Source organism: Metopolophium dirhodum, chromosome 3 (assembly GCF_019925205.1).
Source record: "Metopolophium dirhodum isolate CAU chromosome 3, ASM1992520v1, whole genome shotgun sequence".
Lineage (NCBI taxonomy): Eukaryota > Metazoa > Arthropoda > Insecta > Hemiptera > Aphididae > Metopolophium > Metopolophium dirhodum.
This window is the reverse complement of record NC_083562.1, coordinates 37,863,091-37,882,884: the sequence shown is the minus strand read 5'-3', so window position 1 is coordinate 37,882,884 and position 19,794 is coordinate 37,863,091. Positions and strand designations below refer to the sequence as shown.

General features: G+C 30.4%; 3 protein-coding genes across 5 annotated transcripts; 2 read left to right on the top strand and 1 right to left on the bottom strand.

Moving 5' to 3' along the window:
* Positions 1-258: 258 nt before the first annotated feature.
* LOC132941249 (keratin, type I cytoskeletal 9-like) lies at positions 259-2,872 on the top strand. Its single transcript, XM_061009210.1, has 2 exons — positions 259-418; positions 1,495-2,872. The coding sequence occupies exons 1-2, from the start codon at positions 401-403 to the stop codon at positions 2,239-2,241; spliced, it is 765 nt and encodes a 254-aa protein (XP_060865193.1). The 5' UTR covers positions 259-400; the 3' UTR covers positions 2,242-2,872.
* Positions 2,873-4,858: 1,986 nt separating this feature from the next.
* On the bottom strand, positions 4,859-10,327 carry LOC132940982 (immediate early response 3-interacting protein 1). Of its 2 annotated transcripts, none has more exons than XM_061008826.1 (4): positions 10,189-10,327; positions 8,832-9,054; positions 8,657-8,752; positions 4,859-5,099 (listed from the first exon to the last, which is right to left on the bottom strand). In XM_061008826.1, the coding sequence occupies exons 2-4, from the start codon at positions 8,920-8,922 to the stop codon at positions 5,044-5,046; spliced, it is 243 nt and encodes an 80-aa protein (XP_060864809.1). In that variant the 5' UTR covers positions 8,923-9,054; positions 10,189-10,327; the 3' UTR covers positions 4,859-5,043. The 2 variants fall into 2 exon arrangements, with proteins under 2 accessions (XP_060864809.1, XP_060864808.1); XM_061008825.1 differs by lacking the exon at positions 10,189-10,327 and adding an exon at positions 9,735-9,927.
* Positions 10,328-10,420: 93 nt separating this feature from the next.
* On the top strand, positions 10,421-18,630 carry LOC132940981 (bumetanide-sensitive sodium-(potassium)-chloride cotransporter). Of its 2 annotated transcripts, XM_061008824.1 has the most exons (19): positions 10,421-10,559; positions 11,390-11,662; positions 11,722-11,875; positions 11,937-12,286; positions 12,359-12,473; positions 12,552-12,691; positions 13,318-13,467; positions 13,544-13,784; positions 13,850-13,971; positions 14,060-14,195; positions 14,255-14,466; positions 14,549-14,790; positions 14,857-15,032; positions 15,435-15,570; positions 15,640-15,749; positions 15,816-15,930; positions 16,009-16,154; positions 16,218-16,329; positions 17,464-18,630. In XM_061008824.1, the coding sequence occupies exons 2-19, from the start codon at positions 11,396-11,398 to the stop codon at positions 17,597-17,599; spliced, it is 3,060 nt and encodes a 1,019-aa protein (XP_060864807.1). In that variant the 5' UTR covers positions 10,421-10,559; positions 11,390-11,395; the 3' UTR covers positions 17,600-18,630. The 2 variants fall into 2 exon arrangements, with proteins under 2 accessions (XP_060864807.1, XP_060864806.1); XM_061008823.1 differs by having other exon boundaries at positions 16,009-16,329.
* The last annotated feature ends 1,164 nt before the right edge of the window (positions 18,631-19,794 follow it).

Here is a 19,794-nt window from a genome sequence, read left to right as displayed (position 1 = left end):
TTATAGGAATGTATAGAGTTATATAACGAAGTGTGCGTTTTAAACGAACAATTATCGTGGGATTATAACTTGTGCATACTATACCGCAGTGTTATACTTATATACATTATTATTTTTTTTCTTATGATTTAAGCAGTTACAATCACTTTATATTAGGATATAATGTAATTACTAGTCTGGGAATCTGCAAAGAAGTTTTTAATATTCGTTCCTTTCATTTTCAATCCCTACCAAGCGCGCGCGCCGTGTCCTGCAGGTGGGTGGTGGTTGTATAAAATAGCTGAGCAATTACATACAGACATCCAATAGTCGGTGTAAGTTCGGTGACTAGTCAGTGAATTCAGTGGTTATAATCTTTTCTGTTTATTTTAACACAAGTCAATTTTTTTACATTTTCAAAATGAACGGTCTTCTTTTGGTAAGTAACTTTTTTTTCGTTTATTATATTAATATAAATATTTATTTTTTTTTTACCATCGACGACGATACCTATTTGTTCCTATCGCGTAGCAGCAGATAGTTGTTGTTCGGTCGTTCGTCTATAATATTATCTATAATTTAATAGCAGTGTATTAATATAGTAATGAATAATATAATAGTATATAAAATATAAAATAAAGTGCGGTCTAGCAGCAACTCTCCGGACGAAAACCTTTTGGACAAAACCAAATATTTTTTTCTTAACTAATCTACTGCGTTAAATATTTTTGTTTATACTTACTATATTATACACTATACCTATGCACTGCACAACACGATATGTTATAAAATAATATATGCATTATCATAATAGTCCAGCGTTAAACTCTGTACAACCGTCTCGGGCATTGTATATATGGAGCTTTCACTGTATGTTTAAACCGTTCCACTATGGGTATTTATATTCGTAGATACCTATGTGCACGCGGCTTAAAACGTAAATCGTTACTCGCTCATAATGTAGTCGTGTCTGTATTATAATATTTTTCTTCTCGAGCCCAACTGCTGGTTTAAGCAGTCTGACAGGCGACGGTGAAGACCGAAATTTTTAATATTTCAGCGATTTCTATAAAGACCAGCGATGCTTCACTATATAAATTACATCTATCAATACGGTCTAAAAACACATTATTTTCATTCTATATCTGCTACAAAAAATACGTTTTAAGCTAAAAATAGTTAAAATCAAAAAATTATTTTTTGTTGTGAAAACAATTTGAGATTTATTCAAACTAAAATGATTGTGTTTTTTTCGTCATTTTAAAATTAAAATGTTTTCGTTATTTATTTAATATGTAAAGATACGCGTCATAATATGCTTTGAAATAAAAACGAATCTAATATGAATATATAAGTTTAGCACGTACAATTTATTGATGATCTGATGATATTAACTCGGCTCAAACCCAACTCGACAAACGAACAAATGCTATATCATCATATTATTATGTTTTCTGATGTTCGATATTATAATATTGTATTTAATCCATAAACTTTTTATTGCGGGTGTTGCAGTGTCTCGTCGTCGCCACGGTCGCCATTGTCTCCGCTGAGCCACCAAGCAGTTACAGCCGACCATCGTTCGGCGGTGGACACTCATCCGGCGGTTTCGGCGGTTACTCTTCAGGCGGCGGCGGTGGAGGATACTCTTCAGGCGGAAGCGGTGGCGGATACTCTTCAGGCGGCAGCGGCGGTGGCTACTCTTCAGGCGGCAGCGGCGGTGGCTACTCTTCCGGCGGCAGCGGTTACTCTTCCGGCGGCGGCGGATACTCGTCCGGCGGCAGCGGATACTCGTCCGGCGGCAGCGGTTACTCGTCCGGCGGCAGCTACGTGCCAGTAGCACCGGGACCATCCACATACGAAGGACAGTACGTCGACGGACAGTTGCTCGAACAGATCAAGCAGATCGTGCTCAGAGACGAAGCCCAGAACTCCGGATCCTCCTCCGGCGGATACCCATCATCGTCCTACGGCGCTCCGTCCTCATCCTACGGCGCACCGTCATCGTCCTACGGCGCCCCATCATCGTCCTACGGAGCCCCATCATCGTCCTACGGAGTCCCGTCCCAGTCGTACTCTAGCCGCGTCGTCGGCGTCGAATTGGAACAGGTGAAACCAGCAATCCAAGTGGCCCAATTCCAACAGTCCGGCGGATACTCGTCCGGTGGCGGTGGCGGTTACTCGTCCGGCCCGTCCTCCTCCTACGGAGCTCCATCCTCCAGGCCGTCGTCGTCCTACGGAGCACCGTCGTCCTCTTACTAATAGCTTTCGGTGCGCAGCAGCTCGGCCCGTCGTTACCATCTCGCACGAAAAACACCACAAACCGCAGCAAACCGCATAACAAATATCCATCATCATCGTATGACGTACACAGACTATCCTCCGCCCTTTCGACGCCGCCGTGCCAGACCGCGACGTACATCAGCCTTTACTGCGTGTTATATTATTATTATTATTATGCACTATCGCGATCTGCAGTTCTTCTCGACAACATTTAAATTAAAATTTTAAATTTAAATCAAATTTAAAAACGCGAGTGTACGATATATATATTGTACGTAATATATATTATAATAATATATATATATTATTATTATTACCATCGACATCACGACATGGCGACGCGAAAGAGCACTTATTTTTCGTATTTTTTCTAAACTGTATTTTTTTTTATATTTTGTTATATATATATAATGTTTTTTTTTATCTATTGTTATATACGCGCGTAGTCGAAAGTTAAGCCATATCGCATATTTAGATACTTACATATTATTATGATAAAATATTACAATAGTGAATACTAGACTAAATGTAATATTGTCTGATCATTTTTTTATGTATAAAAACAATACGGCCAAAAGATGATAGATAAAGATTCTATTTTTTTATAAAATATTCTGTTTTTTTATTTATTCTTTTATATCTCTTGAGTTTACAAGTACATAATATATTACGATTATAGAGAGAGACAAAAATAGATAGAGAGTGAAAGATAAGGAGTTACCGGTGCATCCTTCGATGTGTTTTTCAACACACCTTAACCATCACATGGTGAAAATACACATCATCGTTTCGCGAGCTGAGTTATGAGTTTTTGTAAGTAACCGTAATGATTAAATAGGTCTAATTTATTGCATCTATACACTGATTGATTATATGATTTAGAAAATGATGCAGTGGTATACATCGAGTCAAGAATAATTTCAAAAGGTATAACTGGTAAAGTCTGCGAAACGTGCTGTTGTTGCATATATTATTATATTGGTTATAGTTATTTGGTTACTCATACCTATTATTGTATTAACGCAAGGAATACGAGTACCTCACTATGCATAAATAGAAAAAAACTCTGTCGGTCTGGTGTAATCGCGCGTCTTAAATTTTGGATACTTTTTTCAATCTCTTATTCCGTTATATTTCGACATCAACTACGTTTCCAGCGTTTATTTTATGATGTTTTAATGACATTGTATAATAAATATAAAGCTGTAGCCTTTCACATTAATAGTATTCCGTATCTCGTTCTAGGTACCTATATGATGTTGGGGCAATAGGTGTAAAAATAATTGTAATTTATCAAATAAGTTTGTGTTTAAAATCGGAGGTCGTTTTCGTGCGAAGTGCGCATGGTTCAGATATAGGTACCTACGTAGACTAATATATTTATATTTTATACACTAGTAAACGTAGTGTAACAACATTAAAGTACATGTACATTATACAGGTTAAAATCCTAGGCATTGAATTGAAAATGTTGGTAATTTAAAAAAAAATTAAATCTCATTCATTGAAAAATTAAAATATGCAAATATTATCGTGATAAAACGACGAAAACTTCGCGGTCCGCTCCAAAATTAGGTTATGGATTACAATATTATAAAACGTTGCTCAACAATAAAGACCCGCCGAAGTGTCCCTAACGCCGCCGCAATAGCCACCACGTACTTACATTTGATAGGCACTTAGGTAATGGTTATATTGTCAGTTGGTACATGTTTATACCACGAATGTGTATATTATAGAGTCGATTATTATTACCGTTTTGTTGTTTGCTGCAAACGCGCGGCCAAGGTTTCCTAGCTGGGGACTCGGCCAAAAACAGGACGAAAAATTGAGAAATTCAGACGACGTTTTTATCGTGTGTATACCTACATATAATAATAATAATAGGTAAGCACAATCACATGGTATTCAGTAGCTGATACACGCGCACTCGTGCTATATATATACCTACTACATTGACATAAGCGTAGATACCTGTTGCATTCAGTTGTCACAACTATAGTATAATATACACGTCGAAGGCGGATTTTTTAAATTACAAATTAAATTAGGCGACTGTATACAATATAGGTACCTGATGTATAGAAGCAGTTCCTATAATGACACGACTACGACGTACAGGTAGTTGTAGGCTCAGACTTGGGCATAGTATACCTACATACACCCGTTACCGCGCGTATGGGTACACCGGCAGTGCGAATTGTTGCCACACCACGCACCGGAGTGGTTTTAGCAGCGTTTCTAATCGTTAATAACCAATCTGTTCAACGCGAACACGTGCATAATAATTACGATTACCTATAGCTGGTATATATATATATACGTAGATAGTTTATGTGTCTCCTATATATATATAGGTACTACCGCGGCTAAGTAATGTGTGTTACGAAAGAAAACTCGCGTATAGTTTCGCGACGGATGCTATTTAACTAATTATTTATAGATTTTTTTTTTACCGATCCGGCCCAATGGTAATAAATTAGGTATAGGACTCGGATAAACGCGCGCCAGTACGTGGTGGGAAGTACGTTACTATATGGCAAGGTGTTCAAGGTATCGAATAGGGAAACCAATCAAATAAAAACGAGACGAATCCTTTTTTTTTTTTAGCAAAGTAATTTATTTATGAAAAGATGCTAAACGCTTTGACACGCACATTGTATAACATATACACATATTATAAATATAAATAAGGGTGATTTTTACAATATTGACCTTAGAAATAACAAGTCACACGAAATATAAACAACATAATTTCATTGCGAACGAATGGAATTTTTATCATCCTGTAAGACTCTTGACAAGTATGATCAGCAAATTGAAAATTATGAGAGGATCTGAAATAAAATTTTAATCATACACATAAATATAAGATATTAAAAAGTATTACATATAAGGCAATTTCGTCAATAATATCTAACACGGCGTCGTATATATACATAATACCATTGATTATAAATAATCAATGATAATACATAGTGTTTCGACAAACTTATGTACTTGCAGGAGACCGTACGACGAAATGAAAGTAATTTGTTTTTAAATTTAAAACTGTGGAAATAGTCACGGAAATATTAACCATTTGCATTATATAACACGTAGTTACGTCTATACTATAACGCATCTATGACCTAAGGAGTATAATACATTCACAGAATTGTACTCTACCTATACACAACAATATAATATACATATAGTATATACATACGCGTAGACGTTAATTCACATAAGACTTAATTTTACGATGACCCAATTTGGAACACTTCTTTCGTCAAATTACAATATTACATTATGATGGCTATAATAACATATTAACATGATATAGATTTTTATTTTTGATATTTTATTATGGAGATAAACGTCTGCAATCGGCGCTACATTATGTAAAACCGTACGTATACCGACATACCGTACTTTTAATGAAGGCAATTACGTATAGGTACAGAAAAGTATCGTATTAATTAAAAACTGTTATATACCTAGTGCAATAAATTTTGTTATTAAACCGTATTTTCCAAGCACCGAATACGATCGTAATCCGGAGCCGCATAACTCGCTCCGGTATAATGATCGGGTCAACAAACTGAACAAACTCGAAAAAAATTAACAATAACATTCATTATACTCTACAATAATATTGGGATAATAGTTGATAGGCATTGACTTAAAATACAGTTTAATTATTGGTAATAGGTATGTATTGGGAGAAGTGGATACTTCTAAAAAATAGGGGTCAATTTAAATACAATGTTTTTTATAAGTAAAGTAAAAGTTACTGTGTTTAAATTAATTTTCTTATAACTATATGAAAGTATAAAAAAATTAAAATTATATGAAGGTACACGGTTAAACTTTTTATGAGTTTATGAGACTAAACGGTTTTTTAAAAAATTAATAATCTAATATTTTACTACAACCGAAGCTGCGCGCGTAAGCATCTAAAAACAAACAAATTTCGATTTAAAACAGAGGTGTTTTACGTCCGAAATCTTTCACACACGCATTATATTTGTTTATTAAAATATTATTACATATAATTAATTATTTTGCACTCAATACTAGAATCGCTACTCGGTGTAAGTATTGATAAATAACTATGGACTGCCTATACACAACGCCTTAGTGCAATGTGACCTAAAGCTGCCTCATAATATATTATATAGGCAAAAAGGTTGACAATTTATTAGATACCCATCCTAATGTCCTCACTCCTCACTAATCTGATGTCTAGATATATTATGGTCTTAAAATCTCAGCATTAAAAAATTAGGGTTTCATTTAGTATGTTATAATAATAAATATGTCTTAACTCATAAACAACTGTTTTAAATGTGAGATCATTGACAAATTAAAGAAAATTAACTATATATTTTTTTAAATATTGTGGATTGAATAATTTGTATTTTCGGATTTATGACTTCAGCTCGAAATATATGCTCAGACCTTTTGTCCAACATTAAATACCTAAATGAATCAGGATTTTTTCAAATTGTAGTTTTGGTCCCGGAATTTTACGACTTATTGTCAATAATTATATAGGGTGACAGTCCGACCTGGGTCTAGACTTGACATGGATAGAATATAAATATTAATATTCTGAATACATTTATAAATACAATGTTAAAATTAAAACAAACACGATTTAGGTAATATTCTGAGAGAACTTAAATTTTGGAAACCATAATGTTCATTGTGTAAAGCAGTAAAGTATGCTTTAAGTTAAAAATACATTTTTAATACACTTTTTAATTTTCAGTCAAAGTAGTTACTTGATGGACTATCATCCAAAATAAGGTCCAGCAAATTTGTGCAGCAATTGATGTCTACTGTCGATAGATATTAACTTTTTATTATTAAGCTAATTATATTAAAAAATACTAAATATTTATTAATATTTTATTTTTTCAAAATTTCAAAATTTAAGTGGACTACATACTTTATTTTTAGATTACTGGTAGACAAGATCGTATACTAAATTATAGCCAATTTATCACTCATTCATTCATAACTATTATACGCATTTTGAATTTAAAATCTTTTAACTAGGTACATCAAAAATATAATCATCAAGTTGATTGTATTTTTTATTTTTATTTGTGAGTTTACATGGTTTTAAAATGTATGATCATAAAATGACGATCTTAAATAAGATATAAAAAATATTGTTTTATAGATTAAATTTAAATATCAGTTTTATAATAGTTGGACAACCTTATTTTAAATAAATAAAACAAATAGATAGTTATCAGAATAAGACTGTACAAGAAAGGATCAATATAAACTTAATAAATATATAATAAACAATGAGTTTACAAAGATATCGCATGTATACAGAATAAAAGCTTTGTTAAGTAAAATATTAAAAACTAAATGACCATGTTAAAAATCACAAGAATTCATAGAATTTATTAAATATTACTGAATATTTCACGTAAATAGATGGAATACAATTATTTAAAGAAGTTGAGTTGCGATAACTCAAAGTTGAAGGGGATTAAAAATTTGCATCAAGATATTATGTATTATTTGATACATATTTATGTTATTTCTAGGAGAATAAAAAAAAATTTGAGTTGTTAAGTTTTTTGAGTTATTGCAACTCGACTGTAATATAATGCTAGTGACATTGTACTAAATTAATCTGAACCAATAATATCAGCCTTTGGGGGTAAGCTGGTAAGTACTTAAGTATGTAGAAGATGTTAAACTATTAACTTTATAAAAACAATGAAAAATTAGGTATATTCCAGACATGAATAGTATAAATAGTTCAGCAACTCTAAAAATATAGGTCTTTATCTGTATACATTTTATAGTAGGTTTTAGGTGGAATAGTGTATTACAGACTTAAGTGATTCTTAATTTTTATGACACATGGATCCCTGTATGATCTTTAAGGCCATAATCCCAAATTTATGAGAAAAAAAGTTTAATTCCAATAACTTAATTTTTTAATAACATTAGTATATTTTTTTACACAAATGTTTCTTTTTTCATTGAAAACAATCAAGAAATATCTATAATAATTCAATAAAAATAAATAATAATAATAATGCTTATAATATAATATGCAATATACGCTTATACTGTGTGTGTGCGTGTGTGTATGACAAGAAAAACGAGTGTCGTGGGCACTATGACAACATGAGTGTAGCAGACCACGGGTTAAGAACCGATGGTGTATTATATAATATTATTATGTACACAATATGTGGACCCAATTAATGATAATGTATTTTTATGAACCTACCCAGTAAAAATAAATAACAGTACCTATTGGTGGTAGAAATGTTTAGAATCATAATATAATGTAGTTTTCAATATGTTTTATTCACCTTAATTTAAATTAAAAACTAGACTTTCGGCTCAGTAGTGAGGCCAACAGTATACTTACATTTGACGACCGTACGGATAGACTTCATGAGTGACAGTATCTGCGTTTTCGTAGTCGGCATATCCTCAAACTCTCGGTTCACCGTGGACCAGCCGTCTAAAAAAACCAAACGGTGTAAATAACCAGTGACACGCCTAATTATATGGGTGGAATGCTCGGTGGCCCTGGTACTCACACTTGGCCAGAACCCTGTCTTCGTTCAGGATGCATATGGCGTTCAGACACAGTAGCGAGGCCTCAAGCAAGGTCCACAATGAAAATCCCATGTTTGTCGCACGTCAGTACGTCACCCGACGGGGCAGCCAGATGATGCTACGCAGACGCGGAAATGACCGGATTACCGGAAATATATTCGAAAATCGAAATCCCGTTGTCGAAGTCAGATGAAAACACGAAATCTGGAATCATGATAACTACTAACTATATAGGCATAATAGATGACAGCCTGCATCTTCGCCACACGCACGATTTAAGATAGTACTATCTTAAATCGTGTTTTTACGTAATCCACCAAGGATTGTTATCACTAATTTTTGTTGACATTTAAACTAACTGACAATTTATTATTTAAGTAATTAACCATTATCATTTATTACACTGTTGAAGTAAAACAATTTTTAATTATTATTAAATAGGTAATCATAATTCATAATACTCGATCATGGGGAGTATTTAGTACCTATAATATATTGTAATTATTTAATTAATTAATTAATCAGATCATCTTGTATGATTACATCTAAGCATAGACTAATTTATAGGTTTATACATCTAAGGCCTAAACTGTGGTGAAGTCAACGGCATATAATATAAAGTACTAGCCATGACAAAATAAATGTATTATGTCATGCTGATAATGATGTATCGTGTTCACAGGTTAACCCAATTTGTTAATACCTATAAATTGAAATTTAAGTTTTTAAGGATGTTAAAAACTGGCCAATTTATATAGGTACAATATGAATACTTATCAAATACGTTAGTAATGACATGGTCGTTTTGTTTATATTTAACTATAATAATTATGACTCCAGGTCTTTCCAACAAGTACTTATCTCCAAAATAATTATGTACTTACTTGTCAGTTACTACTTATCTCAAGAGGACGAACACTGTCATTTTTGTCTTACAATTGCGTAACATAGCAAATTTACGCTCAGCAGATTACGTTTAGATTCGTTAGTTTAAAAATTAGATTGAATCGGCGTTTTATGAAACATGGTTAATTTTAACTTATTATTTAGTCATGCATGAAATCGCGCGCGTTATCACACTACGTGGCCGGTCTGTTATCGGCGGAAGCGACGATGAAGCATTTGAAATTAATGGCGGGCAAATTTCTTCCATGTTCGTCCGTCCCTTATCGGTATCGCGTTCTAACCTACGTTTGCAGACCAAGTGATAACGACGAAACTACGACGACGGATGTCGGGGTCGAGACTTTCGTTTTTTGGGTATAACAACTTTGCGTTTACAATTAATTTCACACAGCTGAAAATATAATTAACAACGAATTCGTGCTTTTTAATTACCATTAATATATTGTTTCGTTGCGATTATTATCAATTCTATCGTCGGCCCCGTCGTCCGAACGCCGGTCGGGCGTGAAGTGCGAGTCGTGTCCGTCGCCGTTTCGACTGTCTCGTATTTGTTTTTGTTCGCGAACAACGGAAATATGTGCCCGTCACGCCGCCCGTGTACGTAGCGTGAGCACGCGCTCGCCCGCTCCTCCGAATCTCCCGACCGGCCCAGTCATCGCCGCTGCACGTGCACCACACACACACTGAGTGAGACGATGTTGCGACGTTGTTGAGCTCGTCACATCGTCGAACACTGCGACGGACTTTAGCCAGAAGAAATTGCTCCTTAAGGTGGTCGCCCAACGGATACGCTCCTCAATCAGGTAAATTGTTGTTGGTTGTTTCTCGCCAGTGACATCATTCACGCTTCTCTAAGCTACACTCCGTGTCATATCCACTTGACAGCCGCGTTTATGCGGTGCTGTATTATGAAATATGAAGGATATACCTATTGTGCATTAGGGGTGACGCACACCATTGTTACCTTTAAAAGTCTTTTCCACTATTTGTACCGATCACCTCGTCGCTGTTCCGAATACGATTGACAATGTCCCAGTACAAGGTCTAAGCTTACCGTCCTCCAAACGATATGTCCAATTGTGTTCTATTAGTTTTTGATCAACTGAATTTTATGAAATTTGACATAATTTTCGTTTTTTCATGTATCTGGGGATAATCAATTTTTGTGCATGATATATTGACTTGATTAATTTACCCAGTAAAGAATACCTTTAATAACCTCTTATTTTTTTATTGATGACTGCAATAAATTGATTTAGTATTATTTATTTTAGTTGAATTATTTCCTTCGTATGGATTTTACAGTAAGTAGGAGGTACACCAATATGTCTAGATATAATAAATAATTTATTATAATGCAAATAGTATGAGTTGTAAATATTTTGCCAATGATGAATAATTATGATTTGAAAAAAAAATAAACAGGTAGGTAATATGATATTAGTTATATTTTATGTCATTTCTTACTCATTTAGTTTAAGTCTGAGGCAAACAAGTAGTTGAGAAATTTAATAAGTACCTACCCTGGTACTTACTTCATATATTTAACTATGTATTTACCCACCTGGGTATACCTATGAGTTAATATTTGTTTATTAATTAATATACTAACATGTATAATTTTTTTTTATAGCTAAAAATGGACTCTGAATCAAATGATGTTGAGTTGAAAAGTGTCGTTTCAGATACAAAACGCACTAGGTTTCAAGTAAATTTGGTGGATTGTGAAACTCCTCCAAGGCTGCGATTAGACAGTGCTTCATCAGAAGATAATAAATATAAAAGTTTTCGACAGTTAACACGTGAAGCATTACCAAGATTGGATAATTACAGAAATATTATGTCGGTGCATGTTGCATGCAGACCTACTCTGGATGAACTGCATAATTGTGATTTGGCTGAAAAAGTATGTATATTTTCTTAATAAAAATTACATATCATTTTATAATATATTAATTTTTATAGAACATGGAAGCTCATGAAAATGAACCAAGTAGACCAACAAAAAAGAAACATGAACAAGGATGGATTCAAGGAGTTCTTGTCCGTAACCTGGTACAAATATGGGGTCTTATGTTATTTTTAAGAGTAGCATGGGTTGTTTGTACTACTGGTTTAAGTAATATAACTTTATTTTTTTACATTATCATTAATGGAAATTAAAATAAAAAAAAAATTAGTTTCAGGAATTGTTATAATATTATTTGGTGGTGCTATCACAACTATAACGGCCTTATCTATGTCTGCAATTAGTACAAATGGTGTGTTGAAGGAAGGCGGAACTTATTTTATGATATCTCGTTCACTTGGCCCAGAATTTGGTGCTTGCATTGGTGTAATCTATTCAATAGCATTGGCTGCCGCATGTGCAATGCATATGGTTGGATTTTGTGAAATGGTGCAGATTATCATGAAGTCGTTTAATTTATTTATACTGGACGGTGAGGTACAAGATATGAGAATTCTTGGAATATGTTTAACAGCTGCATTGTTATGTGCAACATTAGGTGGCATTCGGTCACGCATTCAGGTTAATATATACATTGTTACTTAAATATATGTATTATTAATCTACCATTTCTTTGGTTGTTCAAATATTTAGGTGCATGCAGCTGTGCTAGTTCTTATAATCGCAGCAATTTTAGATGTATTTATAGGAGCTATTTATGGGCCAAAGTCTGATTCTGAAAAAAACGAAGGTTTCATTGGTTTTAGCTGTAAGAAAAATTAATAATAGTATAAACCTAGTATAGTTTTATTACTTCATAATCAGCAATATATTATTATCTTTTTAGGGGTCGCAATTAATTATAACATGTTCAAGAATTTTGAAACTTTTGAAGATTGGTGTAAAAGTTTTTGGTATGGGTTTAGTATATTTTTTCCAGCAGTATCTGGGTTTTTAGCTGGAACAAATAAATCAGGAGAATTAAAGGTAATTTAAATTGTTATATTTTGTTTGAAATCTTAAAATGTTATATACCCGATCATATTTCATTTAAATATAAAATAACTGAATATTTGTATGTGTATCTATACTCAGACTCAGAAAGTGCAATATACTGATAATACAAATATGCACAAAATATTTGACAGTGACATCATCAATCAACTTTAAGTGAATTAACTATTCTAGAATATTCAACCAACCATTATTTTATCATTGTACCTATACTTTAATAAATAATAGTTGTGAAGTCCAGTATAGTTAGTTCTAACCCATTACCACTCGCGCAGAGTAAATATTCACCTCAGACAAACTAAAATGCACTTTTAAAACTAACATAATATTATTATGTCCATAACTGTTAGTACCTTCTAATAGCATATGGGTATATATTTCTTGTTATTATCATTTTTTTTCTATATATTTTCGTATAAAAAAAACGATGGTGTAAATTTTTACCACGCCCGAGTGTATGATGTGGCATCAATAATCACGCTATTGGTAACTGGTTAATATATGAACTATTAGTAACCAATTTGAGACAGAGTATGATTAAGTCATTATAGCAGAAAGAAATCTTTATACTAATTTTTTGATTTTTATTTGCCATCTAGGACTCATTAAGAGCAATACCAAGAGGTTCCTTAACATCTATTTTTATTTCTTCATCCATTTATATTAGTATAGCAATTTTGGTTGGTTCAACATTTGTAGATCAAGATCCATTTTATAAATCTAATTTTGATGATCATAATAAACACTATGTAAGTTTTTAGGCCTATATAAAAGTAAAATATTTGTAAAATGTATTGTTTATTTTATTTTGATAACAATTTTTAGGCAGTCAATCGGACTATTGGACTTATAGCATTATTTAGCCCATTAGTATACGCATGTATCTTGGCCTCAACATTAACAGCCTCATTTTCTTCATTTTTAGCTGCTCCAAAAGTATTTCAAATGTTATGCAATGATAGACTTTACAATAATCTTACATGGTTTGGATTTAGTAATAAATCAGGAGAGCCAATAAGAGCTGATATTTTGACTACAATAATTGTTTTGCTGTTTATACTTCCCGGTATTATAAATTATATAATTTGTGTATTCAATTATTGTTAATAACAATGCATTTGGTACTTATAGGTAACTTGAATGTAATATTACCGTCAATATCAAATATATTTCTTAGTGTCTATGCGTTGATAAACTTCAGTACATTTCATGCATCTTTAGTTAAACCAATTGGATGGCGTCCTACTTTTAAGGTAAAGTTACTATAACTATTCATTTTTCATAAACATTTATTTAAACTAATAAAATATTTTAATTCAAACATTTTTATTTCCATTTCAGTTGTATAATATGTGGTTAAGTTTAGGTGGTTCAATGTTATGTGTAGTATTGATGTTTGTCATTAGCTGGGGAACAGCTCTGGTGACATTGGGAGCTATATTAGCTTTGTACTTAATAGTATCATATCAAAAACCAGGTAATTATATTGATTTAGAAATAAAAAGTAACCAAATACATAGAAATGATTTATTTCAGATGTCAATTGGGGTACAAGTACCCAAGCTCAAACTTACAAACAAGCCTTAATGGCCGTTCACAATCTTATCAGGGTGGAAGATCATGTCAAAAACTTTAGGCCTCAACTACTTATACTTACTGGAATGGCATCTTCTAGACCATCATTAATTGATTTTGGACATCTCATCACAAAAAATTTGTCATTACTCGTGTGCGGAAATATTATCAAAGTATGTTTGTATATTAAGTTGAAATATTGAAACTAATTATATTTTAAACGACATTATATCATCTAAAATCTTATATTTTTAGGCTCCATCTTCACAAAAGTTACTTGAAATTTATTCAAAACGTGCTATAAATTGGTTATGTTACCACAAAATCAAAGGATTTTATGTACAAATAGATGGTACTAATTTTGATGATGGTGCTAAAAGTTTAATGCAAACAGTTGGTTTAGGCAAACTGAAACCAAATATTGTTTTGTTAGGTTATAAGAGTAATTGGTTCAAATGTAGTTCTCAAGATTTAAATATGTATTTCAATGTGTTACAGTATGTAAAAACTGATTTTGAGTTATAACTTATAATTAATCATAAATTATTTTGGAATTTTTTTAGTAAAGCTTTAGATATTCATATGGCTGTGTGTATATTGCGTGTCAAATCTGGTCTAAATTTTTCGAATTCCGTTCTCATTGATGAAATGCAACTTGATATGATGGTGAACCGTAAAGCATCATACCTTTCAGAAGAACCATTTTTACATAGTAGATCACAGTCAATGTCTACCGTTAGTAAGTATTAAGTTATGTTTTTAAGAATGTTATAATAATCATTTTTGCCTTTGACTGATTTTACTTTGATCAAAATTGTATTCTGTAGTAGTTATGTATTTTAATTGCTATTCATACTGATTATGTCTTACAGAATATTAAACAATTAACTTTTTGTTAAGAGTTCATATTTAATATTTTATCTCTAAAAGAATTATTAATGTATTATTCATTAATTTTCTTGTTTTGATATGAATTTTATTAATATTAAAATCATTTTCAATTTGATTCTGAAATTATGATTAATTGACTTATAAAAATAATAATAATAATAATTTATTATGTATTTAATATTTTACATTTATGTACATATTTTCCAATTTAACAAATTTAAATTTATACCTAGTTAATTTTCTTCTACAGCTGATAAAAATGACAGCGATGAAGAAAATGAATTATTGAACAAAGAAACATCTACATCATTCAATAAACAAAGCACTGATGATAAAGTTGATGATCAACCAAAATTAAATAAAAACCAAAAAGTCAATATTGTCAAGTAAATTTTTAAGAATTATTTCATAATGTTAAATAAATGAATAATGAATTTATACTTTTTATATTACAGAGGAACTGATGGTTATGATTTACCCAAAGACACTATGAATGAGATAACCAGGTTTCAACGTAAACAAAAGAAAGGTTCAATTGATGTTTGGTGGTTATATGATGATGGAGGTAAAGTTTCAATATTCACTGCTAGTAATATTTTATAATATTGTTATTTCAATTTGTTTAATTAAGGCCTTACATTACTTTTACCATACATCTTAAGCACGAGAGGTAATTGGTCATCTTGTAAATTGAGAGTATTTACTATAGCTAATAAAAAAGATGAATTGGAATTTGAACAAAGAAGGTGAAACATTTTTTAACTATTTATTAATTTACTATTATATTTTGTTATGTTATTTTAATGTTTGGTGGTCTCTTGTAGTATTGCTAGTCTGTTAGCCAAATTCCGTATTGATTATTCAGACTTGTTAGTAATAACAGACCTTATGAGGAAACCACATGAAGAAACATTAGCTTTTTATGATGCACTGATTAAAAGTTATAAGCCTAAAGGACCAAACAGTGAAAGTATGGAATATTGTAATGCAAAAAAAAATGACACCTTATTAATATATAAATTCACTTTTGTAGATGATGGTATAAAAGAGTCTGAGTTAACAGCAATGAAAGAAAAAACAAACCGTCATCTTCGGTTAAGAGAGCTACTTTTAGAAAATTCACAAGAAGCCAATTTAATTGTAATGTGAGTAGTACCACTAGTACCTACCAAGCTTTGGAATAGTTTAATAATAGTGTGACCAAAATGTATTTTGTTATTGTGTCTTGATGCAACTAATATAAAATTATCATTGCTTTATAAAATTAGCTTATAATATATTGAGAGTATTGAATAATTTTGTTCTATGAAATTAGTAACTTATTAATTATTTATTCGGTTAAATGTATAATAAAATACAGGAAAATACTATTTATCATACTTTTACTTCAACGAGTTATTTGATATAATCTCTAGTTATAAAAATGTAATATCCGTTAAAATATACAATCATAATATAAAATAAAAACACCATAATAGACAATAAAGTATTAAATTATATAATATAAAAATTAGTTTAAATCTTAAAAACTATTAAACTAAACTTGTTTATGAGTGCTGTGTTTGATTCCGAATTATACAGTACATTTTCTTGTAAATGCCTGCTTTTGTTACACATTTGATACATTTTGTACTTTTAAAATGTAAATGAAAAATTCCAAGTTTTTTATTGCTAATAAATTTTCAGACCAGACCACACTGTAAATAATATTAGTAGTTTTAACATTCATAAAAAAAATACTCCAATAAAATATGTAGGTCTAATTTATTACACTAGTATTGGATCCATGTTGATAAAATTATAAAACTATCTCTGTGTTTTTAAACAGCTTTTATAATTTAATTTGGTTTACCTCTTCTTTTAATAACATTAGATACTAAATTTAGTATTTAACAAATCTGTCTTTCTTTTTTTCCGTTATTCAAAAAACTTTTTAATTGGAATTTTGTACATAGTTATTGAATGTGATAATAATATTTTATTTATTTTTTTAGTTTCTGACAAGAATAATATAATATGACCGATTCTTATGTTTAACAGTAAATTAACAATTGTAATAAATATTATATGAACAGCGTGAAGGATAGGAATGAATTAAATAACTAATTTAAATATACATTTTATAATTTACCAATAATTTTTAGATATTTCATAAAATGACTGATTCATTCAATGTTTTAACTGTAAACATATATGTTTATTTATATTAATAAATCACACACATATTTAAACCATAATATCATACTATATTATGTACAAATTTATTGTTTTGTTAACAGGACTTTACCAATGCCCAGAAAAAATGTAGTACCAGCATCTTTGTATATGTCCTGGCTAGAGACGTTGACGCAAGGTATGCCTCCATTTCTTTTAGTGCGAGGCAACCAAAACTCTGTACTTACATTTTATTCCTAAGCATCTTTCGCTCAAGTACTGTTCCTCTATTAAATACCGGTAAAGTGATGTTAAGTAATAATATTTAAGTAAATTGAAAAACAACAATTTAACATGACTCGTTGGCACAAACCACGTTTTATTATATTTTTATCACAAAATAAGTGTTTTTTTTTTAAAGTTATAATAATAATAAGTTCTTCTTTGTATACAATTTAATGATTCATTAATTTGCAAAATATGTTATGTGTAATACTGTAAAATTGTAATTAATTAATTAATTCAAAAACATGCTATAAATTAAACACATTTTGCACAATTAAATTTTTATTTTTTAAAGAATCTCATTTACATTTTACATACAATATATGTATATATATATAAATAATAATATACTATGGTACAATGCTTAATATATTTGACATACTATAATCATTTTGAGTTATTGATGCATAGTTTTCAGTTTTGGTTTTCTGATGTATAATTTATAATTTACTTAACTTTAAATATTTCATTTATAATATAATAATAAAACTTATTGAACCCCGTCTTTAGTCAACATATCAATCATTTCATCTTGGTTTTAAATGGAACATTTGCCTACTGAGATTTATATTAATTATTGATTTTAATATTTTCTCTTTAAATTGCAATGTTTCTCAATACATTCTGCTTACAATTAAAAAAATCATTAGAAATACAAACTTATCAATTTTCAACATAATTAGATCTGAATTTATAATTTTTGTATGTGAGAATCTTCTATTTTTATGAATGAATCAAATTAATTATTATAGTTAATATTCACTGGTATAAAAATTATTATTTAATTATTTAAATGTTTAAAATCAAGTATTGTTACTATGCATTTTAACTAGATAATTATTATTACTTTTTTATTTACTTTTTTTAATGAACTAAAACACAATTATACAAGATTACATAACGTGTTTAATGTTCATTTGTGTATGCATAATTTTTAAATATTTATATAATTTGCTTACCATAAAATCTGATGAACTACTGTAAATAAAGTTGAATGTTAAAACTAATCAACATCTAATATAATTTTTTACTATTATTCATTTTTTAAATATTGTCCAAGGCCATATGTATGGTTGTACATTTATTATTTAAATGAAAAAATATCAGTTGTTATTCTATTACGGAGCTTTAAAATTGTTTAGACATCAGATGTATTCTAGTCATACTATGGAAACAAAATTTTACCTACTTTGTCAACTTACTATCATTACACATTTAATGAACCTGTACAAAAATTTACAGTTTTGTTTAAAACATAATATAAGATGTATAATACAACTAATTAATATTATTAGAATTGAGATATCTGTGATCAATCCACAAATTAATTCAGTTTATATAATTTTTTGGTTTTTTTTCATTGTGGCCTTTAACAAAAACGCTCAATTTGTGCTCAACGGAATCATTTATGTATATTTTTGAGAACATAATTTATTTTGCTAATACAATTTATATTTTTTAGTAGAAATATATTTTTTATAAATCGTAGTATAAGTAAATTATACATAACTATTATCTAAGTTTGACACTCCAGCAATAAAAAAAAAGACTTATTTTAGAAATGTATAAGAATATTGTTTTCATCAATATATATATATTTATATATTGTGTATACGAATAAATATTTTAATTTAATTATTCATCTTGGTATCTTTTATTATGGTAACTATGAAGAATTATTACATTATTTCAATTGATGCTTTGTTGTTCATGGAAAACCTATAAAATTCAAAATGATTGTATCACCCCTAAAAGAACTCAATTTTCAAGTATATTACATTTTTTTTGTTCATTGATTGTCTAAATATTATTTATTTTAATGCTTATTAATGCTTTATTTTGTGCTTATTCCTTCTTACATTCAAACAAAGATTATCATCGTAAAAATACTGTCAAGATATAAATGGTTCTTTTTTTCAATTTCTGACGGATTTTCCAAGTAGGTAGGCAATAAGTACTAGTGATACAACAATAGTTTACTGGTATACAATACGTGTTACCTAGTGTTTAGTGGCCATTACAACATAATTTTTTAATGCAAGAATTCTTAATGGATGGCATGCTATGATATACGCACACATACACACATATACGCACGCACACAATATACCGAGGAACCGTAACGTTTTGTTGCTGTAATACTTAATAATAAAATCATTGGTAAAACATAT

What these genes read in the sequence shown, in the direction of transcription:
- LOC132940982 (XM_061008826.1), bottom strand. Translation starts at nt 8,922, where the DNA reads ATGGGATTTTCATTGTGGACCTTGCTTGAGGCCTCGCTACTGTGTCTG. An exon ending in AGACAGGGTTCTGGCCAAGT is followed by an intron (nt 8,753 to 8,831) that starts GTGAGTACCAGG and finishes TGGTTTTTTTAG; the next exon opens with ACGGCTGGTCCACGGTGAAC. An exon ending in TATCCGTACGGTCGTCAAAT is followed by an intron (nt 5,100 to 8,656) that starts GTAAGTATACTG and finishes ATTTTATTTCAG; the next exon opens with ATCCTCTCATAATTTTCAAT.
- LOC132940981 (XM_061008823.1), top strand. Translation starts at nt 11,396, where the DNA reads ATGGACTCTGAATCAAATGATGTTGAGTTGAAAAGTGTCGTTTCAGAT. An exon ending in GCATTCGGTCACGCATTCAG is followed by an intron (nt 12,287 to 12,358) that starts GTTAATATATAC and finishes TCAAATATTTAG; the next exon opens with GTGCATGCAGCTGTGCTAGT. An exon ending in GAAGCCAATTTAATTGTAAT is followed by an intron (nt 16,330 to 17,463) that starts GTGAGTAGTACC and finishes TTTTGTTAACAG; the next exon opens with GACTTTACCAATGCCCAGAA.